Source organism: Zophobas morio, unplaced genomic scaffold (genome assembly GCF_036711695.1).
Source record: "Zophobas morio isolate AGI-343-1 ecotype UQ-CSIRO unplaced genomic scaffold, CSIRO_AGI_Zmor_V1 ptg000002l, whole genome shotgun sequence".
Classification (NCBI taxonomy): Eukaryota; Metazoa; Arthropoda; class Insecta; order Coleoptera; family Tenebrionidae; genus Zophobas; species Zophobas morio.
Window position 1 is genome coordinate 8,059,138 of NW_026972107.1, and position 27,246 is coordinate 8,086,383.

The window sequence follows — 27,246 nt, forward strand, 5'->3', positions numbered from 1 at the left end:
TTCTCTTTAATAATATGACCATATTTACGAGAAGTATCCGAATTATTGTACAAAAAAATCAAAATTTTAAAGATAGATTCAGATGATTTCTAGCTAAAATTCGATGGTTTCCTTGGTATTTTCGGGCCCCTAGGGTGTCTGATAGGCTTGAAACCACAAGAAAGCGCTTGAAAAGCAACGTTTCTGAAGTTTTTTTTACGAATTCCTTCAATCTCCAAACTCTAAACTCTAGAATTCGAAAAGTTAACCAATCGTCTGCTTTTGGCAAATTAAGTCGAATTATACTTCAGAACTCATAAAATTCGACCAAAATATGATTTCTAGTATTTCTACCTATAATTTGATAGTTTCCTTGGTATTTTTTGGGTCGTAGAATGCAAAATAGATGTTTTTTTGAAATTCTAATCATATATTAAAATTGATTTCATGATCTGGAGAAATATGGAGGCATATGGAGAATAAACATTCTTCTTCCATATTTCATAATTAGAGAAAATGAAAACGATTTATTTATTCTAGAAATTTAGTGACATCTTACAAACATTCATGAAATAAATATTTGTTAAAAATGTGCTTCGTGAGGCAAAGTTACTTAACTTACTTGTGCTTTAGTGATATACTTTTATTTTAGAACAATTTATACGAGCTTCAATTAACTTTATTTTTAAATAAAAACATTATTTTATTTACCTAATTTATTTAAGTCCTACTAATACAATAATATTTTCATTTTAATATATAGACATTGTCATAACAAAAATTGTAGAACAACATTTATAATTTATGTAGAAGTAGTTGTGTTTACGTCACATTTCAACCACATTTTTGTTTCTACGATTATCGCCTCGACTCAAAATGAATTACGGAACCACTACCCTACAGGGGCAAGAAAATGACTTTCTTAATAATATAAGTAGGTACATAATTTTTTACAAATTTCATTATATTTTTTTAGAAATACTTAGAATATGTTTCTAGTAGACATAGTTTTTTACATATTCCTAGATTATGTTATCATATTTTTGTCAAAGTTACAATCCAAAATCAAAAATAAGATAAATTTTTAAATCATGACCTTGTAGACTTATAATTTAGCTTGACCTGACCTGACCTGACTTCAAAAGAACGTCAAAAATAACATCATTTTACTATTGTAGTATCATCTAAGGGAATTTTGAGACATTCTCACTTTAACTAACTTAACTTTTTAGCAACGGATTTTTAATAAAACCACTTAAAAACCTTTGTCTTTTTAAAAAAACGAAGACTACTGGAAGACTACGGAAATAAAAAAAAAATCCCTGTTAAGTAACGTTTGCCTTTTAAACCGACTTTTTGAAACTCAGAAAGCTACCAATTCTGAAACTCTCTCCTCCATCAGCAATCCTCGAACGCAGACCTCGATCGCGACAACAATGTAGCACTTGCGCTAGCAGCAAACAAAGCGTCCTCTCGGCGAATCGCATCCCCTGTCCGACAATGGTCCGGATTCCTATGCTGAATGGTTCTCCCATCCGTTTCAGCACAAAGCCTATGCACAATACGGTGGAAGCTGTCGGTTAACGAAGCCCACCGGCCTCTAGACGAAGACCGAACACCTTGATCGGGTAATTGGCCACAATATAGATGCCAGCCCGGCACATTGAGTTTTTAACGACGCTGCTAGCTTTTAATCGTATTGTCGAGTGGGGCAGCTCTTCTCCGTTTATTTTTTGGTCTCGTTGACCGTTTCGGAGGCATCGATTTTACACCGTCCCGGCGAAATTCCCTCCTTGATTGCTCATTGTGAGTGCGGCAATGAGAGCTTTATCCGCGTTAATTACCGCCTCTGTACGGTGCACGCTTTAACGCCGCCTCAATGCGCGGCGAAAAGTGTGCGAAAATTGCGTTTTTATTGGTCGCCGCCGACGACAAATGCGTATAAATCACGACCCTACCGAGATGTTCTAATGAGAGAAAGAGCGCAGTTTTTATTTTCTTTTAATTATTTATAGGCGGTCGCTTCGTAAGCTTTTAACTTAAAATATATTTGCTGGCGATTAAAATAAAGTAAGCGAAATAAATGAATGGCCGTTGTTTTCAGGCATGTACTAATAAGCTGATATCAAATTGATATTTTTGCTCCTTTTTTCGCAAACGGGTTTCGAACGGACGAACCAAACCGAAAGATCGGACGGGCTCGCTCATATTTAACCTTTTTAATTGCTATTATGTTCTACAAATGTAAATCGGTTAGCTTGCGCGGACCCTCGATCGACCCACCGATAATCGACCGAAATTGCATTCCGGGGCACTCGTACCAAACCCCAATCCACGCTATCTATTTTAACAAATTTCGACTTGGGTACATGATGCTCAACCTCCTTAGCAAAGACCCCCGGCAATTTCACCTTCTTCTAGCAAATTTTAACACTTAGGACCACTAAAACACTCATTTGCTTGTTCAAAGCTATTATTATTCTTACAACATATATAAAAATTATAACATAGCAACGCTTATCATACTGTTTTCAGATACGGTTTCATATAAAACTGTTTCACTAAGAGCTCTAAAAACTTCGAAGCGTTGTGCATCGAATTTTCCGCATCTTGGATTTTATTAAGCGCTAGCTCCTCGCACTCCTTGATCTTCCCCTGCGACTGACCGAACCCCAGACTCATCAGAACCTTGGCACACTCGTTGTTCCCGCCCGCTTGACCTACTCTAGCCGGGGCGTACGCACTTTTGCGCACGACCTGCGGCTCGCCCTTCATCTCTGGAAGCTGAGCCAAAATGTAGCCTCCCAGCGCCCGACACAAGAACCTAAAACTGAACAAACAACCATCGAAAAACTCAAAACCATCTCAAATACTTTATAGAAATCGAATCCTGTTTGCTGATCCCGATCGCACTCAGCAAACCCTTGCCCCAGCGGGAACTACCCTTGTCTTCCGACAACTGGAGAAGAATTTTGGCGAATCTGTGTAAAATGATGCCAGTTGTGGCTTCGTCTTTCTCGCAATGAAGAAGAGCTAGGCGGAGAATACCAAACCAGAGTAAGGGTACTTTGGACTCTGAGTTTTCGCCACCTATTTTTAGGTTCTGGACCCATCCGATCGACAAGTTAAGGAGTCCTTCGGCATCGTGGCACTTTTCGATTCGCTGGATGAACAGCGCGTTCAACGTCAGAATGTAGCCTCGGTTTAGAAGGATTTGCTCGAGTTCTGTTTGTTTCGTAGCAGTGATGGTCAAAAGCTGTCCCACTTCCGACCACGACGGGTTGAAAGTACCGGAAACTAAGTCTGATCTTAAACGGAACGAGCTCAACCGCGTCAACTTACTGCTATTTTGGAAGTAACTAGTAATCGTGGACTCTAGTAAAAATCCAAGAGCCTCGCTATCTCCAATCGACGTACCTAAAACTTGAAGTAGACCCCTCACCACTAGCCCATCTCCACTCTTATTAAGTACCCACGAATCAAAACACTTCAAAGCGCAATGACACACGTTTTGTATATTCACAATTTGTACCACCTCCCTCAGAATCACGTTGAATTCGTTTGAACTTCGCACGACCCCATCCAAATGGGTCAATTGTTGGGTTATCACAGCCTTTATATCATTCTCTTTGGTCGTCACGACTGACTTATGCCTATTCACGTAAACTGACACCAGTTTGACGTAGCTTTTCACGTAAATCAATCTTTTCGTCAGACTATCTGCGGTAGGGTTATCCACCGCTTTGTCATAGCCAGAAACAGTCTTAAGAAAGCTACAACAACAACAACTAAGTTTGCGCCCTCTCAAACCTGTGATACTTACTGTAAAACTCTAAAGTCGAGATCAAGAGGGTCACTCTTGAAAATCACAACGGGATCACAGCTCAGAACGTACCAATCCATAACGTGTTGGAACACTACCGGTTCGATAACTCCCCATTCGAACCCTTCGGCTTCCACCAGCAACGACTTGGCCTTCTCCGCATACTTATTGCGCACGTTGGGCTCGTTCGACAGCTTCACCAATAGGTTGAGGAAACACAGGTGAACCCGGCTTTTCACCTGGGGTGGGGACACCTTGAAGTTGGTCATCCAGGCCGACCAAGGCACTGATATGAAAATGTGGCCTAGGAACGAATGACACTCGGGCAAGTACTGGTCGATCACCCGCAGCATGAACTCCAAATCGGTCAGCGAAGGCCAGAAGTGCTCCCATGGGAATGCCAAAAACGTGTGGTGGATGGGTCCCAGAATGTGGTCTTTGACGGCACTGTGGGCGAAACCCGTTACGTACCATTGCCAAATGAAGGACAGGATGTTGCCGCAAGCGGGTAACGTGTAAATGAGGAACTGCACGCATTCGTAAAACACTCGGATGATTTTTTGGGCGAGAGGACTATCGGAGGGGATCCAAGGGAGGAGGATGGAACGGTCGTCGGCTAGCTGCTGGATCCAGGAAGCCATGTTGTCTTTCAAGTTCTGCATGGAATACGGGATGATCCATGGGGCGAACATGTTGACTAAGTAAGGCCAGATTTTCCGGGAGAGTTCGTCACCGAGTAGACCTTGATGGGTGTTCAGGCTACTGGTGATGAGCCCGTGACCCGTCATCCCGAGAAGAATGACAAAAATGTCGATATAGTTCCGACATTTCGGGTAGAGGCCATAAAGACCGTACTGCAGTCGCTCTTGGGTGAAGTGCTTAGAGAAGAGTTCCGCGGTTTCGAGCAGCTCTTGATGCTGCAACATCTTCTGATGTTGGGCGTACTGCCTCAACTGGTCTTTCAAGGGGCTTTTAAAATTGATTTGCACAGGTCTCGCTAGAGAATTAATGGTATCTAACCAAACACTCTTGGCTAAAAGGGAAGTGTCAGCATTCCCATTACTCGCTTTCAACAGGTTTATTAAAATTTCTCCGTAGTGTTCCGGGAATTGGAATTCAAACACCGTTAGTAAGTGCTTTCGGTAGAGTCCGTGCAACATTAAAGATTCGACGGGTGGTTCGTACCCCAACATCGTCAAAGCTCTAATTACGCACTGGATGTATTCACCCCTTTGACTCAACCTTGGTTCCTTTAAACGCAACCACTTGTCAATCTCAAACTATAAAAACAACATTAACAACTCGCTAGTACTTCACTACTACTACCTTTGACAGAAGTGCGAATGCGACGTCATAGTTACTTCCAATTTCTTGACAAATCGTTGAGTACATATAAAGCAAGTTCGCCGTACCTATGTTACTTGGGGAGAAGTGAGGGGCTAAATACCCTCCTAGCGCGGGTTCCTTAAGTATTCGTTCCAAAAGTCGGGGCATTTCGAACTCCACCCCACAAATATGCGACTGACCCAACTTCTCCAAACTTGAAGCGAACAGTGTCTTTGTAGGTAAATAGGCACCCGTTTCGTCATTAACCAAAGACAAAATGTGATAAAATAGGTCGCTTCCGAGTTCCGCACACGCCGGATTACATCGAACTTGGGCCTGCAAAACCCTAAAACCACTATAGACTTAAGTCACCTCTTTACTTAAACCTACTTTATCGCTTGTTGTATGGTGACAGACGCCGTACAGAGAGCGCTAGCTGGGGCTTGCAACGACTTCGCTAGAAGTGACTCATACGCATTCCTATTCGTCTGTATTTGATGGTCAATCCTCTCGTTCACTCTGGCTTCTTGCATCTCGAGAACAATAAGAGCCGCCCCTGAACAGTTGACCGTTTCGTTCCGGCCTTTACAAGGAACCTTTTTGCTGACTTTGTTCAAAACGGAACGGTACAACTGAGGTATTAATTCTTGGTATGAACAATCCAGCGCTTTGTGTTCCGAAACTTTTAAAGTTTGATTACTAGAAAATAACCATACATTTTTTGTGGCGGTAAATTTGAATTGTCACGCACGCATAACGTAGTGCCGATTCTAGTGCAACGATAATAAGACTAGAACCGGCATCATCTGAGTGAAACTTACTGAGCAAACTGCTTCAAAGTCTTGAAACACTGATCCAAAGAGTTGAACATCGCCTCCTTGCTGCTGAAATCAATGACGGGAACGATAGGGGCGTGATTTTTGATTGGAGGAGGATCTTTGGGGGTTTCGTATACCGTCAGACGGCGCAGGATGCGTTCGACGGGGTCGGAACTCTCCATGGACTTCCCCGGATTGAGTAGCGGTTTATTAATGTTGCTTTTGTGGCGGAAGTTGGAAGCTTGCCAAATTCGGACACACTCGGATTGCTCGGATTTTATCCGATCATAGTCTGCGTATTCGTACCAAGGGGTCTAAAACAGTACTGACAATTGTTGACCCGAAGGGTACCCCGAATACATACACTGCTGCCTTGGATGATGAAAGCCAGAAGATTGGGTAGATACAGAGGAGGCAAAGACGATAAATGAAGATTCCCTTTTTGCAATCTTGGTTCCTCCAACCACGCATTGAAAGCTTTAAACAAACTAAAGACAGAAATGGTAAATCTGATAGTCGCAACGTACTTGACACAAGTTTCTAGGTACTGTTTCCTAGAAGGATCCTCTTCAGTGTTCATCAGTTCGCTATAGCTATCGAGGGTTTCTTGTAGTTTGCGTTTAATGCGTTTTAAGAAGGAAAAATTGACCAAACCGTCGAAGAATTTTTCACCTACGCACCCGTCATCGGTACTACTAGCCAAAGGTAGACGCGTTAAGTACAAAACGAAGAATTTCTGCCACAATAGCGGCAACAAAGGGTGATCGATTGGGGAATCAAGAGCCTGTTGGGCCCATCTATAGATAGAAAGGTACGTCGACGTGAACCCTGGCACTTTTAACATAGATGCGGCCTTCTGCAATTTTTTATATGTCTTAAACCGTCTCTCGGTACCGCTCACTTACCTTGAGAGCCGCGTCTACACTGACTTTTCCTTTTTGGTTCTTCAGCTGCAAAAGTAGCTCCCGCCACAACCCCGTTCGTTTTTCGCGATCTTCAAACTCTAGTTCTATAACCAGATAGGCGAGCCATGTGTAAGTCGCCAGAGAGCCCGAAATCAAACACGGGCTGGTACTCGAATTCGATACCCACTTCACTATGGAACTAATCGTACCACCTTGATCCTGTGCCGCGTTACTCTGCAGCAGCTCTTTTAAGATAGTATTAGCCACTTCTAACGCGTCTTGGTGAAAAAATGAAGCCCTCACTATCACGTCTAGTAGATACATAACCCCTGAATCTCGATTCCAGTTCGGGATGGACACCATGGTGTTGAACCAAAGTCGTACCAAACAGCGCGGACTGCTCAAGTCGTACTTCGCGAAATTGACAATCTGGGTTTCTATCATGTTCCCGAATTGTTGCAACACGGTGTTTTGCACACTTATCAAACTCTTCGCCATGGATATGTACCCACGATCCGCGTTAATCAAATTTGAGATTATCTCCTGGAAACGTTCGTTGTTGATGATGTACTCTTGCGAGTTAATGAATAAAGGGACGATTACGTAGAGGGCGAAAAGCACGGCTTCGTGTTTTTGGTGGGTTTGGAGAAACAGGAGTTGAGAGAGCCCGTTGCCGCAGATTAAAGGTATCAAGTGACCCCAGGAGGTCATAAGAACAGCGACGAAGCTAGACAAGGGTTGCTGTTGGTGGATACCTTTCATAATAACGTCGTAGTGATCTGGATCTAGTACTTGTTTGATGTCGGTGAAGGCTTTATCGCTGATGTGGAGCTTCAATCGCAGGATGGTCTGCCAAGCCCACTGTAAGTACCCGGGTTCTTGGTCCGCAGCCTTCACTACTAATAAGGCTACGTCGCAATGCATGTCGTAAGGTAAGATATCCCAGTTGAGACGCGACAGAATCATCCGCGCCAGTTTGCTTTCATTACAAGCGATATTGTTAGAAAGCAGCCACGCTATTATCGCCAAGTCGTCTTCCGATATCCTCCAAATCGTCAGAGGTAGTTCCTCGTACAAATATAGTACCAAAGGACCAGCAGTCTCTATATTCTCTTTAACTTCTTTCAAAATCATTGACAACAAGTGTGGGTGCTTGGACGTGATATGTGTCAAAAGTGTTCGCGCCGACTTGGAACAAATCTCTTGAGTACTCCTACTGATAAACCCCACTTGCAACAAATCTCTAGTTGCCGTTTCAATAAAATCGCGATCTTCACTCTCTCGTTCTAACGCCATATTCGCAAACGTGTTCAAAAGATAGTAGAGCTCGTCATCCGCCAAAGACGCTAGTTTGTCTTCAAACTGGGACCGAAACGCCCCCAGCCAAAGTTTCTCCCTATAATCGACGTCATCCTCAGGCTTGAGAATCTCCTGGGCGCACAAATCCGAATCGTGCAAGAAATAAAAAATCTTCCAAGCGGTTTTAATAGTAATCAGGTTATACGGTATCACAGCCAGAAATTGCCACGCCCCTAGCCTCTGCGAAGTGTACAGGTAGTAGATGGCACGTAGGAAAAACGCGTCGTATTCAACTTGCAGTCGTTCCATCATCGCCGGATCGTCAAAATTCGGGACTTTCCGGAACTGTTCCCATTGGTCCGTAGCGTACTGCACCACGTGACGGATCATACGACTGAGACGCTTCGAGAATTGGTTATAGCGCGACTGGTCATACGTGCGCAGCCCTTTATCTATGATTTTGAGCAAAACGGTCCCGAAGGATAAAAACCGCAAAATGTGGTGTTGCGTCACTTTCGAAAAATCATAGCAATTTTCGAAGTTTTTTCGATCGACTAGAAGCACGTTCCTGAAGAGATTTTCCAAAGGTAGCTGTGTTAAAAATGCCACTAGGTCGTTCTCTCGTAACGAACTGCCTGATTCGTCGTCTTCTTCGCCCTCGGAGTCCACCACGATCCACAAAGACTCACCCGGGGTGTCCCGACTTTGCGAAATATCTTCCAAAAAGCGCTCCCTTTCCTTGACTGGTGTCAAAATCATCGTCAAAATCGACAGAACGTGGTTAATCTGGTACGACGAAAACGGCGAATCTGAAATTCTTTCATCCAGAGGTGTTTGGATGAAAGGCGCGGCCCATGAACCGACTCCTGGGGGACACCGCAGTATATGGTTCAAAATGAACAAATGGTCCTGGTAGGTGGATAATCGCAACAAGACTGCGACTAACCGACTCAGCCACTCACGGCTCTCTTTGATAAATTGAGAATCTCGAATCAACTTGCGTTGGAACGAAAAAATCACGGATATGCAGAGCCGGATTTCGCACAGGTACGGTTTGAGGTGTAGCGGTTCGTTCTGTAAGGAGAGAATCACGGGGGCGTCTTTATCCAGTCGGGATACGTTCATGCAGTTGTGGATGGCGGTTTGAATGTAGAGTTCGATCTGAAACGGTTCGGTTAGGGGTTTTCGGGCGAGAAGGGCGGTACGGACCTGCAGCCGGAGATCTTCGGCTGTGTAAGCGTAGAGGGTGTGGTTCTCGTAGGTTAATTTTCGCACTAGGCCCAAGATGCGGACGATGCTCTGGAATACGGACCTGTGGAATGTGGCTTTTTGGTATGAGTGGGTGGCTGTGACGTTGCTGCCGTCGAGGCATTCGCCTCTGCCAGTCACGGTGGCGGTGTCGGTGGTCCATAGCATGGATTGGAGGTCGTGGTATTCTTTGCGCAGTTGGTCCAGTTCGAGGCTGTTGCCTGAAGGCCAAAGAAAAAAAATGTAATAAAATATTTTTTTTGCTTCCTCATTTTTAGCAACAATAAATAACATAATAAATAAAAAAATAATAAATATACCAGAGTGAAAGGAATCAATTAACAATACAAAAAAATTATTGTAGTAATAATAATACAGACGATAATTCTAAAGAAAATCAGTGCGAAAAAAATGATGACAAAATGAGGAGCAAAAGTTACAAAAACCATGGCCAATAGAAATTTGACAACAGTTTTAGACATTATGAAATAACATCAACAATTAATTTCTGCAGTTACAATGAAAACAACCAAACGTGAATATCAAAATAGGGACGATAAAAATGACACTGACAAAACGTCAAAGTTTAAAACCCAAAGTCACTGTTTTGGTCACAATTTCAACTTTATCAACTTGGCATTGAAGTAAAAATCAAAAACTTTTACCTGTAATTTTACCCCTAACTTGTAAATAACTCGCCAATAACTCATACAATGGATGTTGTTTTGCCGCCAGTCCTTTCAATTCCGCCTCAACATACTGCGAAGTGAACTGCTCCAACATCTCCAATTCACTATTCGTATACAACGCAGCCAGCTGCGACTCCGTATACGGCTTAATGGCGGCTTTTTGCGCCCCATTATCGATTTTCTTTTCCGCGTTCACAAAACTATCCTGCTGTTGCTGGTTGCTGATCTCACACGCCAAATTCCTGTTTAGGTTCAACAGCCGGTCAAATTCGCTAAGTTGGGGTTCAACGGGAGCTGTAGGGGGCTCGGTTTGTTCCGATCTAACTTCCTCGACAACCTCAATCGCCTCTACGCCGTCTGAAACCTGCGACGCAGTTTCTTCTTTGGCGGCTTCCTCACAGCTATCAATGTCTTTATCGGCGTTTTTCACTTCCGTTACTTGGTCTGTAGTGGGTGGGGTTTGTTTAATTTCGGCTTTCTCGCGTTTTTTCTGGAAAATTGTTGTTAGTATGGGGTGGTAAGTGTGGATTCCTAACCTTAGTTTTTGGTTTGGGTTTCTCTGCCTCCATGCTGCTTGTTTTGGTTTGAACGGGTAATTTGTGGAAGGTATTTTATCTTACGTGGTATTAGTCATAACAAATTTTGTAAATAAGATGGTAAATACAAAGTATCAGCTGACATTTATTTACATCATAACGGGACGAGTGCGCGTGCGTGAAATTCTTGATAATGTTATTGATATGGAAGAATGTGTTTACAAATCTTACTACGAAAACCCAGTTTTGTCTACAAACTATTCATACATTTATATTGTACTTATAAATTAGCACTCTTCTCGTGTTCACGAACAAGTGGCTACAACAAAAATTTCGTTCGAAATCGACACTTCAATGACACTCATCATTACCAACGTGGTTGTGTTAATACCCCAAAAATCACATCCAAATTAAGTTTAAATTATCCATTTATTGATTTAAACTTGATCAAAGCTTGTCTACATCTAGTAAATTATTGCTGTCGCTTTATATTTCAATGGTTGCATTATATTTTGAATTTTTTTGTGCAAGTAGTTCATTTCACATATAAAAGAGAACTACTATCAGCTTGAAAGTCACTAGAAGTCGTAGACACACTGCATCAGTTATGTCAAAAACGTGTCAACATTGAAGTTATCAGATCGTTTGAATTTCACTTTATCGTTTTCCCCAGGAGGAAAATATGTCGTCGGTAAGTGCCCCCTTGCCCCAATTTCGCCCCTCATTTCATTTTCCGTAGCCCCAAGTGCACATTTACAAAGTCGCAATGACATGTGAAGGCTGCTCAGGAGCTGTCCAGAGAGTCCTAAATAAGTTAAAAGGTGAGTCATTTTTCCATTATGCACACGATGATAAGGACATTTTTAGATAAGGGTGTTCAAGATATTAGTATCGATTTGCCGGCGCAAAGAGTACAAGTAAAAACTACTTTATCATCTGAGGAAATTCTAGATGTTATCAAAAAAACTGGAAAACAGACTGAATTCGTTGAAACGTTATAATCTCCCCTTATCGCACGTATACATCTCCTGCAGCTTATTATGAAGATATGGATATAGCAATGAAATTATTGTGCTATTTTATACAACTATATTAATTTATATTGTGTTACAATATTACATTTTATCTTTCTTTGTCATGTTCATGTAGTCGAGAATTTTTTGGCGGCGTTCTTCCATTCGTTTGCGCTTGAGTTGCTCGAATTCCTCGCATTCTGACTCTGGCTGGGGTTGAGTAGGTTGGACGGTTTCGTCGTAGTAATTTACGTCGTCGCCAACCTTCAAAATTACGTGATTAGAGTGCACAAAATCGCGATTGACTTACTTCACCGTCGTGATTGTCAAAACTGCTGACTTTTGTTAAGGGGAAACTGGTCATACCGTTATTTTGACCCTTCATGCGTCCATACAACCTCCATAAGTACGGCCCTGAGCGGTGTCTTACCCCATCAGGCTTAAACAAAAACATCATTTTTGTGAACAATTTTCTGAAAAAGTATTACTTGCGATATAGACTCTTCAACTGGCATTACTAAATCCTGTTCAGATTTCTTTATCTTCATATTCATAGTGGAAGGAAAGGGGTACTCTTGCATGTACTCTTTTGACGCTACAGTAAACGGCAGCGAATTTGGCGCAGTCTCGGTCCAGTGGATGTCCTTCACTAGTTGAGGGTGTTCTTGATGGATTTTATCCACCAATAAATAACAAACTTGAAGGTGACGATCTATCATCCACACGACTTCAAAATCGTCGTCGTCGTCACCATAAGGGTTGATTAAAACCTCTGCCACTTTTAACCAACCCATGTAAAACACAAACTCAATAACTAGAAAAAAAGGGAAGTACAAATCTATCATATCTTCGTCCCCTTTGAGTGGAATGTACTGTTTTCCGATAGCTGTGACTATAAAGTATAAATAAACCACGAGTGTAACAACTTGAGTGTAGACCAAAGGTACGCTAATCCAGTCATAATCGAGCATTCCGCCACACTTGCTCCTGAAGATGTTTAACTCTTCGAGTATTGTCTTCACCGAAACGTCATCACGCACTAGACCCTCGTGACGTCCACGGGTGACAATATTGGCCGCCCATGCTAACGGAAGCCTAGAAATTCAATAACTAAATCGGGACGACGCGGTGGACAAATAGTACCAATATTTGGAATAACTAGGGAATTCGTTGTCCAAGTCGTTGAATATTTTAACTTCATCTTTTGTCAAAAGACCGGCGCCTACGAAGTGGTCGAGGGTTGGAAAACGTTTCTTCACTCGAGGCGATAACATCGTCAGAGTAATCGTGAAAGTGGCACAAATGTAACGAACTATGGTGCGTCTGACAATTTTTGCCCTTTCGTTCTAGAAAATGCGACATTTGAATGAGTGATTTTTGACATTTTGGTACCAACCTGGCCTTTGACACTAGCACCCACTATAATGGCTAAGTTATCGGGGAATGGGATGGAACAGTACTGGCTCCACCACCTGGTCATGACCACACTCACATAAAAACCCAGAATGAAGCTCAGAGGTACCAAATTGGTGTACTTGTCGCAGTACATGATGACTTTTTCGAAGTCACTTAAAAATTGCGTTATTTTGAGATATTTACGTCAACTTAGTAAAAACTCGGAAACGTTTCGACCTTACTTACCGTTGGTTTGCTTCAGGGATATAGGTGTAGCAAATTTTGATCGCATAGTACAAAATCAGGAAGCAAAGAAGGTCCACCCACACGAGCTTGTAAATGCTGCCGCGCCATCTACGAAAGAGTACTTTAGCAGCAGTACGATCAGTACTGACCTAGGTACCTTGCTAGGAGTTTGAGAAAAGTCGAAAAACCTCGACACGTGGTCACTTCGCTTGTATACGTTACAGTCATTTTCGACAATAGCGCGGAGGTTGACGTAATAAAACACAAACGTTATCAGAAACTTTATCACTGTTCGATAATTTTACAAACTATGATTTATCACCCGATACGCTACCGTGTGGAGACGGTGGGGCGTCCTTACTTTCGAGATACCGCGTCAAATTCGTCTTAATCCTTCGTAATCTATCCTCTTCCCGTCTTTGTCTGAGAGCTTCGAAAGAGAGGGGGTCGTCGTTATCAGTTCTGTAAACACAAAGTCATTTTTTGATCCATTTATCGCTATCGAGATACCTGACAGGCGACGGAATATCAATGGGTTTAGAAACGTGACTAAAAATATCTCTGACTGACGGTTTGGGAGGTTCGTCGCGCATAGACATCATCGTGAGCTGCTCGTCCACCTCTTCGATGACTTCTTCGAGTCTTCGTTGCGGAATTTTCTTCAACATTTCTTGTTCTGGGTCATTGGACATGCTCTCACTCCGCATAAACTTGCGTAGAAGACTAGTAACGGAGTTAGTTCGGGTGCGGAGGGTACTGGGTGAACCCGCGAGAGAGTACTGCGAACCCTTGACGCTATTCAAGTCGTTGATTCGGAACATGGACGTCCCGATTAGATCGTCTTCGTACTTGGATATTATATTAGCAGTCGACGGTAAAGGGTGCATTTCCTTTTGAGTTTCTTCAGTGTATGGCAACTCAGTTGGTAGTACCTCATCCCAGTACTGATCTCTAATCAACTCGGGGTGCTCATGGTGCATTTCGTCAACAATCAAGTACGAAATTTGCAAGTTCCTGTCAACCATCCAGTTTAGTTCAAAGTCGTCATCGTCATCCCCAAACGGGTTAATCAAAGTCTCGGCCACTTTTAACCACCCCATGTAAAAGAAAAACTGCAAAAGCGTGAAAATAGGGAAGTATAAATCAATAACGTAACCATGTCCTTCTACATTCTGACGCCCGAGCAAAGCCGTCAGAAAATACGTGTACACGGCTAAAGTAACGACCTGTGTATACACTAAAGGTATACTTATCCGGTCATACGTAATCAAGATACCACATTTCCCCCGAAACTTATTTATTTCGTCTAGGATTGTCTTCACCGCAAAATCGTCCCTAATCCGGCCTTCTTTCCTAGCTCGTGTTATAATACTGGAAGCCCACACTAGTGGCAACCAGTGTTTGGAGTACGCGGGGAATTGTTGATTCAGTTCTTGGATCACCCGTTTCTCGCTTTCTTCCATCAACCCTGCTTTAACGAAATGATCGAGGTTGGGGAAGCGTTTTTTCACTTTGGGTGATATATTGGTGAAGAGCATGGTGACGCAAAGGCAGACGTAACGCATGATGGTTCTGCGCATAACTCGCCCTCGTTCGTCCTGTTTAAAGGTGGTTATTTGTGTCGGAGTTGGTTTGAGTTACGTACGTGTCCGTGGATGGTTGCGCTTACGTAGACGGCTAGAGCGTCTGGGAAAGGGATGGAAAGGTATTGGTTCCACCACCGGGCCATCACTATGGAAACGTAGAACCCCAAGACGAACGACAAAGGGATGTAGTTTGTGCTAGCGTTGCAGTATTTGACTATGTCTTCGAACCACCTGAGGGACTATAATATAGTATGATGTCACTTCCCGACGATTACTCACTCTTTCCCGGTTTTATCTAAGAGGCATCGGTAGACTATGTTTAGCAAGTAGTAAATAACTAAGAAGAACACTAGCTCCCAGTATACGAGTTTGTAAATGCTGCCTCTCCATCTAAAATTTCGTTTTAATAGCGCCCGCAAGATGTCATTTCTTACCTTAGTAGAAGCGTGAGGAACCGGGACAAACCGCGGCAAGTCGCTACTTCTCTCGTGTAAGTCACAGTCATTTTGAATCATTCCAAACATTAGCGAATCACAGTTGTTATCGCCTCACTTATCTTGTTTTCTTAGTATTGTCATAGGATTTTCACTTTCAACTTGATAAGATATTTATGTAACTCGCGCTAATGAATAAAAAAATAAAACCACAAAGAGTCAATAATAATAATTTATTGCGTAAAAAAGTGAGTCAAGAAATTCTTTCTTATATAAATATGTACATAATACCCAAAGCGCAAACAGTGCCTGCCCACACGTGTCGACACCTTCAATAAATATCAAAATATAAAATCTCTCAGTATCACATTTGAATCGATGACCAACCGACTTAACCAATCACGCGCTTTGGCGCCAAAATAGGCCAACTGGGAGTCCAATCCGCTACCAGCATCGAGGCGGCACTTTGAAAATTGACTATTCGAACACTGCGATTAATTTAATACTGGTTAAACTACCGAAGCGGGTGAACGGGGTGTGGACGGGGGTTCGTTGGCGTCGTTGGAGTCGAGGAGGAGGTCGCATTCGGTGCCGCCGTCCACCATGCTGGTGGACCTCAGCAGGTTCAGTTTGAGCCTGCTGATTCTCTCTTCGTCGCGTTTCTTTTTCAGTTCTTCGAATTCGTCTTTCTCGGAGGCGGAGCTGCCGATGCTCACTTTGTCCGTGGTGTCTTTGAAGTCGTCTTGGGTCACCGGGGCAGAGGTTGATAGTGGAAACGGGTCGTAAACACTCCTACTGAAACTAATTAACGCGTATCAGTTGCGTCAGTTTTTTCAATTAAACGGGCGGCTGTAATTGAAGTGAAGGTTAGTTAACATGAAATCAGTCGAGTTGCTTGTATGGGTACTTCAGGTTTACGTAAAAAAACATCTAGATGGCCGCAATGAATAGATAATTTTAATAGGTTTCGCAATGTGTTTAATTGCAGTTGTGATACTGCAGGGTTCAGTGATATATGGATGAGTGATAAGGATCTAATGTAACTCTGGTTAAACAAGTCGATGGTCAATTGTCAAAAAAAGTGGTCTAAAATTATTTCGGCGTACGAAAAATTGCAAAAAAGGCGACAAAAAATTATGACTAATAAAAAGAGAGCATAAAAAACAAAAAAAAAAAAAACGTCAAAAACAGCAGAAAAACAAAAAATGACAAAAAACAAAAAAAAAACTGTAAAAAAAGTGCGATTAAAAAAATGGAAAAAAGCGACAAAAGCAAGAGTAAAATAAACATGGAAAACGGAATCAAGCAACAAAGTTGCGCAAAAAAATGGAGCACAAAAAATAGTGAAAAAATTTACAAAAAAAGGCAAAAAGACACAAGAAAAGCAACAAAAAAAAGGTGATCAAAAATTGCAACAAGCAAACAAAAATTGGCCTTAAAACGGGCACTAGCAATAAGGGAGTAAAAAGAGAACAGAAAAAAGCAGCACAAAATAGACGAAGAAAAAAGCAGCACAAAATAGACGAAAAAAAAAAACAGAAACAAATAATTCAGGGCTTCCACACAGATTTTGTGTTAAAAAAAGTGAAAAAAGTGAGTTCGGCTGGGAAAATAGTAAAAAAAAGTGAGTGTTCGAATTCAGCTAAAAATTTTACTCCTATTACTTATACATATAAAACAAACAAAACGTAAGTCTTTCAAAAAATGTTATACAGTAATTGTCAATTCTATCGGTCTTTTCTAATGTTGGTAAGGTTTCAAATTTTAATAACCTGTACTCTTCTACAGCGTTACCTAGGATGATATTATTTAATGTCTCACACAGTTTAGAAAAATATTCCAAAGCGTATTTTTTTTTATTACTTGGGGATCAATGGATTTAAAATACTTCAGGTTTTTATTCGTTAAAAGACAAAAAGAAAAAATGTCCCAAATAAGCAAAAAATGGAACAAAAAAAAGGGCAACAAAAATAGACCGCATAAAAGACGGCATAAAGTAAAAAACGATTAAAAAAGCGGAAAAAGATGACAAAATAAAGCGTTTAGTACAATGCTAAAAAACGGCAAAAAAATTGGATAAAAACGACAAAAGAAAGCGATAAAAAAAAGTGCGAAAAAAAGGTCAAAAAAAAATAGACGCAAAAAAGACAACAAAAAGTGATTTAAAAAAATGAAAATCCATGTAAAGGCAAAAGTGTGAGAAAATCACACAAAGTAACAAAAAGTGCAATAAAAAAATCACGACAAAAAAAAGTAAAAAAAAAAGATTTTAAAAAAATATGAAAAAAGACGACAAAAAGCGATTAATAAGAAATACAGCAAAAAAGGTGAAAAAACATGTGAAGGCAAAAATGTAGAAAAGTCACAAAAAAGTAACAAAAAATGCGAGAACAAAATACGATAGGAGGCAAAAAAGATAAAAAACGATTTAAAAAATTTGAGAAAACGAGCACAAAAAGGTCAAAAATTGTCAAAAACACAAAGGATAGCGACAAAAGCGATAAAAAAAGTAACAAAAAAAAGGAAGTCAAAAATGCGACAAAAAAGAGCATAAAAATGCAACAAGCAGACAAAAAAAGTGATAAAAATAGCCTGGAAAAAAGGGCACAAAAAAGACAGGAAAACAAAAAAAATTTACGGAAAAAAGATTACAAAAAGCGGCCAAAAGTCCGAAAAAAGCGACAAATGAGGCAATAAAATGCAAAAAAGGGCGATGAAAAAAAAATGCGACAAAATATAGGCATAAAAGGCGTCAAAAGGCAATTAAAAAAATTCCGAAGAAAAGAAGGCAAAAAAAATGTAAAGACCAAAGGGCGCAAAAGTGACAAACGGTAACAAAAAAAAGGCAATCAAAAACTTATAAAAAATGCGACAAAAGCTAGACGAAAAGAAAGAAAAAAAAAACGATCACAACAATTAAAAAAATGGCGATAAAAAAGCCATAAAATAAATATGAAAAAAGGCATTGAAAAAAATGTAAAAAAATAATAAAAAAGGGGCGACTAAGAGAAAAGAGAGTAAAAAAGTGACAATTAAGAGCACAAACATGTAAAAATGAGATAAAAAACGGCGTCAAAAAAAGGAACAAAAAAAATTAATGCAAAAAAGAAGACAAAAAGCGATTAAAAAATACAGAAAAAAAAGGTGAAAAAACATGTAAAGGCAAAAGTGTGGAAAAATCACAAAAAAGAAACAAAAAAGGGCAATAAAAAAAATCACCAACAAAAAAATGCGAGAAATAAATACGAAAGGAGGCAAAAAAAGATTTAAAAAACTATGAAAAAACGAGCACAAAAGTGTTACAAAATGTCAAAAACACAAAGGATAGCGACAAAAGCCATAAAATAAATATAAAAATGTCACAATAAAAGTAATAAAGAAGCCAACAAAAAGAAAAAGGAAGTCAAAAAAGAGCATAAAAATGCAACAAGCAGACAAAAAAAGTGACAAAAATAGACTGAAAAAAAGGGTACTAAAAAAAAAATGCGATTAAAAAATTGGCGGAAAAAAGACTACAAAAAGCAACCAAAAGTCTGAAAAAAGCGACAAAAGAGGTAATAAAACGTAAAAAAGGGCGACGAAAAACTCAAAAAAAAAGTGACAAAATAGAGGCAGAAAAGGCGACAAAAGGCAATTAAAAAAATGCCGTAGAAAAAAAAGGCAAAAAAATATGTAGACAAAAGGGCGCAAAAGTGACAAAGGGTAACAAAAAAAGGCAATCAAAAAGTTACAAAAAATTCGACAAAAGCTAGACGAAAAGAGAAAAAAAAAAAAACAATCACAACAATTCAAAATATAGCGACAAAAAAGCGATAAAATAAATACGAAAAAAGGGCATTAAAAAAGTGTCAAAAAAATCAATAAAAAAGGCACGAAAAAAACAAGAACAATGCGATTAAAAAATTAAAGGAAAAAAGACTACAAAAAGCGACCAAAACTCCGAAACAAGCGATAAGAGAGGTAAAAGTCAAAAAGGGGCGACGAAAAACTCCAAAAAAAAAGCGACAAAATAGGGGCATAAAAGGCGACAAAAGGCAATTAAAAAATTGCGAAGAAAAAAAAGGTCATCAAAAAGTTACAAAAAATGCGACAAAAACTAGAAGGCGACAAAAGGCAATTAAAAAATTGCCGAAGAAAAAAAAGGCCATCAAAAAGTTACAAAAAATGCGACAAAAACTAGAAAAGAGAAAAAACCGATGACAACAATGAAAAAAATGACAACAAAAAAGCGATAAAATAAATACATACGAAAAAGACAAACAAAATTGTCAAAAAAAACAATAAAAAAAAAGGGCGACTAAGAGAAACAAGAGTAAAAAAAAGTGACAATTAAGAGCCCAAAAAATGTAAAAAGGAGATAAAAAACGACGCCAAAAAAGGGTCATAAAAAAGACGGTTAACAAAAAGAGAATTAAAAAACCGACAATAAACAGACAAAAATGCCACAAAAATGACCAAATAAGCAACAAAGAAGAGGGTTAAAAAAGGTACTAAAAAAATTTACAGCAAAAAAAGCCACAAAAATAAAAGTAATAAAAAAAGCGACAAGAAAGGACAACAAAACGATTAAAACGACCAAAAAATAGATTAAAAAACGACCAGAAAAAAGCGACAAAACGGCATTTAAAGAGGTGGGAAAAAGATGACCAAAAAAGCAATAAAAAATATAAATATGTACATTGATAAACCATACAATTTTCAGATGAGATAATCAAGTTTTTCAAATGGATAACAAAAAAAAATGAAATTCCAATTTTTTCCAAAAACAAATTTTAGTAAGATTTACTTTGCAAAATTTTGAAATGATGTCATCAGACTTGTTGGTGCGGATGTACAGACAAATTTTGGTAGCATTTCATCATATTCTTAAATTATCCCGAAAATTTCAGAGCAATCTGTCCAGTAGTTTCGAAGATTATTCGTCTAATGAAATCGCTACGTTATGAAATACGAAAAAACCTAGATATTTTTGTTTTTAATTAAAACATATTCTCTACATCACTGGTTATGTTTGAAATTTTTTTCAAGTATAAATTATGTTATTTTTGGATATTGGTATTATTTAATTTTAAATAAAAGAAACACTTTCTGTCCACTATTCCTTATTTATTTTATTGACACCAGTTTCGGGTTGCTAACCCTTCATCAGCCAAACCCGGATGACCGCCCTACAATATAAAAGAACTCGATTTATATGATTCTAACCTAAGAATTTTTGAACAAAACAAGGGTTAGCAACCCGAAACCGGGGGTGGGATTTTGTTTCTATAAGGATAAAATATCGGTACCGATAAAATGTGGTTCTCTTTTTCTTTCGCATCTGAAATTTATATTTTCATCCTTGTCATTTATCGCTTCGTTCCGTATCGGTAAAAACAAAACCCCACCCGGGTACCAATAAATAATTGGCATAAAGTGTTTCTTTTATTTAAAATGAAATAAATTGTGTTATGCTATGCTCACGTGACAACCATATAACGTCAAAAAATAATATAGATAAAGTAAGTGGCACAACAAACACATTTTTTTACATATTTACTACTAAATTGTATTTTTTTGTCTCACGTTGGATAACAAAACTATGTCACTTAGGACATAGTATATCTTTTTTTAGTAAACATGTAAACACAAATAAGAGTGTTAAAACTGATTTAATTTGATTATTACCGTTATACTAATCAATAATGTGTCATTAAAATTAGATTTGGCCGGATACCCACATCTTAATCAATAAAATCAACCACAGAACTTCTAATAGTTCCATCAATTTAATTATTTTGAAATTTTCAAACCACGCGTTTACTGTTCTTCCCACTCACCTATGACTATTACCGCTAGAATTAGGCACACTAATAGGCTCCGACGGTGGCGGCGCCCCGAACAGCCCCAGCACCGTCGGCCTCGACTCCTTCGCCGACCTCTGCGACGTGATCGTCGTCTGCTCGTCCACCTCCTCGATCACCTCCGTCGTCAGCTTCTTCGCACTACCCGGATTCTTCACATTTACTTGCGTCAACTCCTGACTATCCTCCGCCTTCGGCTTCTCCTCCCTACTCAGTAACCTCTTGAACATACTCGCCACCGACCCCGTCCTCGACATAGGCCGCGAATCCGGCACCGAGTTCCCCATAGAGGTCTGCGAGCTCCCTCGCCCTGGCTTCGCCGAGAACATAATCGGTCCACTCTGCATATCGTTCATCAAATTAAGCTCCTCGGCTTTGCTCAGCGACGACGGCCCGATGAGGTCGGACTCCACCTTGGGGTGGACCTGGATGTTAGCCGTGGACGGGAGCGGCTGGTTCTCGCGGGTGGTTATCCCCGTGGTGGGGAGCTGCTGCGGCAGCACCTCGTCCCAGTACTGGTCTCTGACGAGCTCTGGGTGGTCGTGGTGCATCTCGTCCACGATCAAGTAGGACACGTTGAGGTTGCGGTCCACCATCCAGTTGATCTCGAAGTCGTCGTCGTCGTCGCCGAAGGGGTTAATGAGGGACTCGGCGACTTTGAGCCAGCCGACGTAGAAGAAAAACTGGAGGGTGGTGAAGACGGGGAAGTAGAGGTCGAATTTGTAATCGCTGCCTTCCACCCATTGTTGGCCCATGAGGGTGGTGAGAAAGTAGCTGTAGACGGCCAGGGTGACCACCTATAATGTTTCATGTGAATGTTTATCTTGTGTTTAGGGAAGAAGTCTTACTTGGGTGTATACTAGGGGCACACTGATCATATCGTAGCTTAGTAGAAGGCCACACTGTCCTCTGAATTTGTTCAATTCGTCTAACATCGTCTTCACGGCAAAATCGTCCCGAATTCGGCCTTCTTTTCGCGCTCTGGTGATTATACTGGCGGCCCAAACAATCGGTAACCTATAAAATCAAATAATTTCCGTCCTTGTTGTAACTTTTCCGGATTTACCAGTGCTTGGAGTGATTCGGGAACTTTTTATTCAAGTCGGCAATGATGTCCTTCTCGCTCTGGTGCATCAACCCCGCTTCGATGAAGTGGTCCAAAGTCGGGAACCTCTTCTTGACTCGGGGCGAAATCATAGCAAACATCATAGTGACACAGAGGCACACATAACGCATAATCGTACGCCTCATGACCCTTCCTCTTTCGTCCTGACCGTGCACCGTAGCGCTTACGTAAACCGCCAAAGGGTCAGGAAACGGGATCGCAGTGTATTGATTCCACCATCGGGTCATCACCACAGATACATAGAAACCCAAAACGAACGATAAAGGAATCAAAGTACTGTAGAGTTTGCAGTATTGGACCACGCTTTCGAACAATTCTTTACCCGTGTCGTCTAAAGCGAAGCGGTAGGTGAAGTTCAAGCTGTAATAAATGAGAAGAAAAACGAGGAGGTCAATCCAGACCAATTTGTAAATACTTCCTTTCCATCTGAAAAGTAAACAAGACGGGTATTAAATACCGCAACAATAAACCGAGTGGGTTTTATCGAGCAATAAAAATAAAGCGATTAAGCAGTGGCGGAACCGAGTTGTAAATTAACGGGAGAAAATATAAATAAACGGAGGAAAAAAATCAGCAGGTTGGGAAAACATGATGTCAGGTTGTTTATACGAGGGAGACAAATTGCTGTTTAACGGTTGCTAAGACGAGTTCAGTCAGTTAAATGGGTATTTAGGTGTATTGTAATTGCGAAACCTCCAACTGCCACCTACGTCACTGGTGATAAATCGCCTCTGCAGTTTTGATTTATTGCTCAGTACGCGGATTTTTAGTTCTCTTGATAATATCAAATGTTTGTTGGACAACGTAAGTACCAATTAAACTAACCCAGGTTTCGCAAAAAAATCACCCGTTGTAATAAAGATTGAGTTTATTGACAAATTGGACAGCAGATGCAAGAAAATGCAATTGAAAATTTGTTTTTTACATTTTAGACCACTCTAGGTTTTTTGAGATGATGTCAAAGATAAATACGTTAATGTATGTATATAAACAACACTTCAGAGAAATTCGGTAAGCTATTTTTTAGGTAATCGATAAATATGTCCAACGATACATCAAATTTTGTGAGCGCTACGTACTCAGTCCTACAGAATAAAAACAAATCAATACTGTGTTTAAGGCGTACTTTTGGATAAATTTATAGTATTTGACAATTTTATCAATGCTCTACATCACCCGAATTACAGAAAACAGTATAATTTAAAGGTTCAAACTTTCAACGTCCTTAACATTTCTACATTTTTCCATTTGTGTTACAATAAATAATTACGTATATTTGGTTTATTTTGATCAGCTGATGTTCATAAAATTTATTAAAATAAATATTTTATAGAAACTGTGGAAACCAAGGTTATATTTTAGTTACACAATCTTAGGGTTTGGTTCATTTTAAACCCACACATATAACTTAAGAATTACTGGAATGTCGTCTTTTGTCAATTATCTCCTACTAGTTCATTGAACAATTAACTGAGCTTCGATTAACAAACAAAGAAAAGAAAAACAAAGAAACCATGAATTAACTTGTAAAATTTACGAGTTCTCTGAACTTGCAAAGGTAATAATTTTTACAACTTTTGTGAATTATGTCATGCATCATAGCTATAAATCACCAATCGCATTACGTCACCTCCCGTAATACCCAATGGGAATTGGGTATTCGTTCCACGCCGCTTATCCTTTTTCATTTCCGATAATTAATCGTGAATCCACTTCCGCCCTGTTACGCCACTGCTTTCTCTCCGACTGTATTTTTTCCCCACAGTCACACTTTTCGTACTACAATCAAGCCGAAAACACGCACGTAATGTTTGATAACTGTAAAGCAATTACCAGCACGCGATACTATCAAGGTAAAAGTAATTAAACAACACTTACCTTTTCAACAATTTTAAAAAACACCCCAGCCCCCGGCAAGTCGCCACCTCTGCCGTGTAGGTAACAGTCATTGCGGCAACTTACTGTCGTCGATTTTCAAATGTTTCAAAAATTACTGTCACCTGTTCATAGCAAGTCGGTAACTAAATAAAATGCAAACAGACGAAATCTTTATGATGGTAATGACGACAAAGTGTGAAAAATTCTTTCAAGAACTACATGATTCACTCACATGGTTAAAAGTTTGAATGAAAAAATTCGTTGTTAAGGTTATGACGAACGTCATTGACTGTCAACACAAGTCAAAACAAAAGAAGTACGAAACGAACTGGATGGACGTCGATTGGTAACCAAGACGGTCTAGGGACATCTGCGCATGCGTGCTGGAGCAAGGTTGTTTTTAATTAGTGCTAATTGTAACACTTTTAGATCTAATTTTGTTAAGTCGGTGATGTTTTAATTAAATGTAGATCAAATCGGAGCGCTAACGTATGAAAAGCAAATGGTTTGCGGAATTTTGCAATTTAAGTTAAATAATTCATTATTCAGCATGTGGATGAAAATCCAATTAAGTATTTTGTAATGTAAATAGAACAATTGTGCATAGAAATAATAGAAATTTATTTTTGTTTATGCAACCACCAATACTGCAAAGTAATAACGTTGGTTGGATCTAATTTCGTTTATTTTGTAAAACTTTGTAACAGACCAATGATTCGTGATGATTAATGACACTCCGTTTATAATATTTAGAAATATGAAACCATTAAACAAAAAAGTATTGAATTGAAATCTAAAAAGAAAATTATCAAACTTGTAACACGGACAAAATCGCAATTTGACAAAGTCGTGTAATTCAAAATTATAATTTCTAATCAGTTCAAAGACGCACCCACAGATGGCGTTTGTAACACATTTTTCTAATTTAGTGATTTTATTGAAGCCTTTAACTTTCCCTGTCGACTTATAATGCTGTTTTTATCGAAATTTAATGCAACGACTGCATACGACCCGAAAATTTACAATTTACGATGTTCAATGCATAAATGTCGGGCTTCCAAATTAGTGACTATATTTCACGGTGACTCATAAAACGTTGTAACATTAATATTAGTTTTATGTTGACAAAACTAGCTCTAAACAAAATAATAAAAAAATAAATTTACAACCCATTCTATTCTAGTTGCACAGAGGTCGCTTCAAATTACCAACAAGTTTATAAACAATATAATTTTTTTATTATCGTAGTTGTAGAAAAAATACTGCCTACACTTGCACATTATAATACTTGTCTGTTAAATCCACCCTTTCTCAATAAACTTGTAGGTGATTAACCCGATTCTTCTTTTGCCAATATCAGAAGCTTGTGTGACTTGACGCAGCATCCCCTCCCTGTTTATCTCATGAACTTCCAACACATTATCACCGGTAGGAAAAATCGACGGTAGAGCCATCATCATATAGAAGAAAGCCGTCTCGCTCGCCACAGTCTTCATTTCTTTTTGGAATTCATCAAACGAGAATTTCTCAACATCACATTTCAACTCTATCAAATTATCAATCAAGTTCTCGTGATAAAACTTGAACAGATCATCAAAACGGTCTTTCAAAACATCATGTTGAGCACTTGAACACACGAAAAATAAAATATCTTCAACCACAGAACCATATTCATACAGCTGCCAATCCACTAGTTTCACATCAACAACTTTATTCAAGTGGGTTTTCACCATGATGTTGTTAACCCATAAATCGTCGTGGATAAGACTCGCGAAAACGTGTTGGCGAAACTTGGCCGAGTTCTTTGGTAGATGCAAATTGGTTACGCAGCTTTTGATTATTTTTTGAATTCTATCCATATAGGGGGAACATTGTTTGTCCTCCCGTATGATGTCGGTAATGGCATTAACGACGACGTCACACGTCATAAACCCGTCGTTTTTAGCCATCTGGAAAATTTCGAATTCGTCAAAATACGGTAGCAACTTTTTTTCAAACACGTCTTTTTTGGTTTCTCTCAGTGCGATAAAAGCACCGTGGAGTTCGGCCATTTTTGATAAAATTAGTTTAGTGGTTTCAAGGTCAAGACCCAGCTCGTTGTCCATGAGAACATAGCCCGGTACTTTCAGGTTTTCTAAGATGAGAATTGCGTGCTCATCAAGGGTGTTTTTAGATTTGTCTAAACCCAGTCTGCCTCCGTGGAAATCAGGTAAGAACTGGAGCGACTTGGAAGAACCTTGTTCCTTTTGGAAATTTCTCAGTGTGGGGACGATTGTTTGGTAAAACGCTAACTCATTACGGACTGTGTATGGAATATTCATGAACTGCCTCATGAATTCACAGGGCGCAAGAAGTTTAGCCACACTATGAATCATTTCCTCTTTAGAGTCTCCATTTCCTTTATCCTGGATCACAGTAGTAAGACCCAGCATTAAGCTGGCGTAATTTTCTCCAGGGGCAGTCAGGAATGCTTTTTCACAACGAACGAATTTTTTCCCGCTTGGAATGACATCTCTGATGACCTCTTCAAAGTTTACAATATCAGGAATCTCCATCTAGTGAATACGAATTAGATTCTTAATGTTTTTATCACTCGCTTACCTCTTAGTTATGCACCACTTGATTTAAAACTGTGAATGTTTACCAAGTGGGGCTATCACTCGTTTAAATAATTACACCATTATGCTTAAAGCCACGTATGATATAAATTTCAAGTATGTACATTCAAAGTTACTTAAAATATTTACTGATTAGATCCATCTCTAACTTAAGTGGGTTGTAGCACAGATTACATGTTGTTATTACGTGGATGAAGGATAGAGGATAGGATAGAACGTACACATCTGACAATCAATAATGGAGGGGAGCTTTGGTTATATATACAACACGCACTACACACAGATGTATTCAATTAAATCTATATCACATATCCCTTAATCCAAAATATTTACAATGATTATTCATCATATCAAAAGGGTACTGGTCTAAATTTGCCGCTCACCTGTACACGGACCTTCACTATCCGCCATAACCGTAACTCAAAACTGACATGTGACGATAGACCACGTTAACACTGTGATTGATGTTTCAACAAGGCGGCAA

The 27,246-nt window shown here is 39.6% G+C and overlaps 6 protein-coding genes across 7 annotated transcripts; 1 reads left to right on the forward strand and 5 right to left on the reverse strand.

Annotated features, from left to right (window-relative positions):
* Window positions 1-2,434: 2,434 nt before the first annotated feature.
* Window positions 2,435-10,970, reverse strand: LOC135126625 (ectopic P granules protein 5 homolog). Its single transcript, XM_064052666.1, has 13 exons — window positions 10,624-10,970; window positions 10,064-10,577; window positions 9,360-9,619; window positions 6,852-9,311; window positions 6,474-6,802; window positions 6,311-6,434; window positions 5,950-6,260; window positions 5,519-5,827; window positions 5,129-5,474; window positions 3,803-5,082; window positions 3,322-3,752; window positions 2,853-3,276; window positions 2,435-2,809 (listed from the first exon to the last, which is right to left on the reverse strand). Exons 1-13 carry the CDS (start codon window positions 10,654-10,656, stop codon window positions 2,500-2,502), a joined length of 7,131 nt encoding a protein of 2,376 aa, XP_063908736.1. The 5' UTR covers window positions 10,657-10,970; the 3' UTR covers window positions 2,435-2,499.
* Window positions 10,971-11,202: 232 nt separating this feature from the next.
* LOC135126691 (uncharacterized) lies at window positions 11,203-11,753 on the forward strand. The gene is made up of 3 exons (XM_064052768.1): window positions 11,203-11,314; window positions 11,363-11,444; window positions 11,491-11,753. The coding sequence occupies exons 1-3, from the start codon at window positions 11,306-11,308 to the stop codon at window positions 11,622-11,624; spliced, it is 225 nt and encodes a 74-aa protein (XP_063908838.1). The 5' UTR covers window positions 11,203-11,305; the 3' UTR covers window positions 11,625-11,753.
* Window positions 11,699-13,589, reverse strand: LOC135126656 (bestrophin-2-like). Its single transcript, XM_064052705.1, has 7 exons — window positions 13,435-13,589; window positions 13,278-13,385; window positions 13,033-13,204; window positions 12,780-12,982; window positions 12,125-12,731; window positions 11,947-12,075; window positions 11,699-11,900 (listed from the first exon to the last, which is right to left on the reverse strand). The coding sequence occupies exons 1-7, from the start codon at window positions 13,503-13,505 to the stop codon at window positions 11,739-11,741; spliced, it is 1,452 nt and encodes a 483-aa protein (XP_063908775.1). The 5' UTR covers window positions 13,506-13,589; the 3' UTR covers window positions 11,699-11,738.
* On the reverse strand, window positions 13,548-15,387 carry LOC135126650 (bestrophin-4-like). Its single transcript, XM_064052692.1, has 5 exons — window positions 15,298-15,387; window positions 15,143-15,253; window positions 14,923-15,094; window positions 13,788-14,875; window positions 13,548-13,739 (listed from the first exon to the last, which is right to left on the reverse strand). The coding sequence occupies exons 1-5, from the start codon at window positions 15,366-15,368 to the stop codon at window positions 13,586-13,588; spliced, it is 1,596 nt and encodes a 531-aa protein (XP_063908762.1). The 5' UTR covers window positions 15,369-15,387; the 3' UTR covers window positions 13,548-13,585.
* Window positions 15,388-15,516: 129 nt separating this feature from the next.
* LOC135126636 (bestrophin-4-like) lies at window positions 15,517-24,698 on the reverse strand. 2 transcript variants are annotated; one of them, XM_064052685.1, is made up of 6 exons: window positions 24,377-24,698; window positions 24,145-24,287; window positions 22,207-22,692; window positions 21,989-22,157; window positions 21,117-21,937; window positions 15,517-16,098 (listed from the first exon to the last, which is right to left on the reverse strand). In XM_064052685.1, exons 2-6 carry the CDS (start codon window positions 24,213-24,215, stop codon window positions 15,807-15,809), a joined length of 1,839 nt encoding a protein of 612 aa, XP_063908755.1. In that variant the 5' UTR covers window positions 24,216-24,287; window positions 24,377-24,698; the 3' UTR covers window positions 15,517-15,806. The 2 variants fall into 2 exon arrangements, with proteins under 2 accessions (XP_063908755.1, XP_063908747.1); XM_064052677.1 differs by having other exon boundaries at window positions 24,145-24,698.
* Window positions 24,699-25,359: 661 nt separating this feature from the next.
* On the reverse strand, window positions 25,360-27,100 carry LOC135126660 (uncharacterized). The gene is made up of 2 exons (XM_064052719.1): window positions 26,746-27,100; window positions 25,360-26,699 (listed from the first exon to the last, which is right to left on the reverse strand). The coding sequence occupies exon 2, from the start codon at window positions 26,697-26,699 to the stop codon at window positions 25,440-25,442; it is 1,260 nt and encodes a 419-aa protein (XP_063908789.1). The 5' UTR covers window positions 26,746-27,100; the 3' UTR covers window positions 25,360-25,439.
* Between the last annotated feature and the right edge of the window lie 146 nt (window positions 27,101-27,246).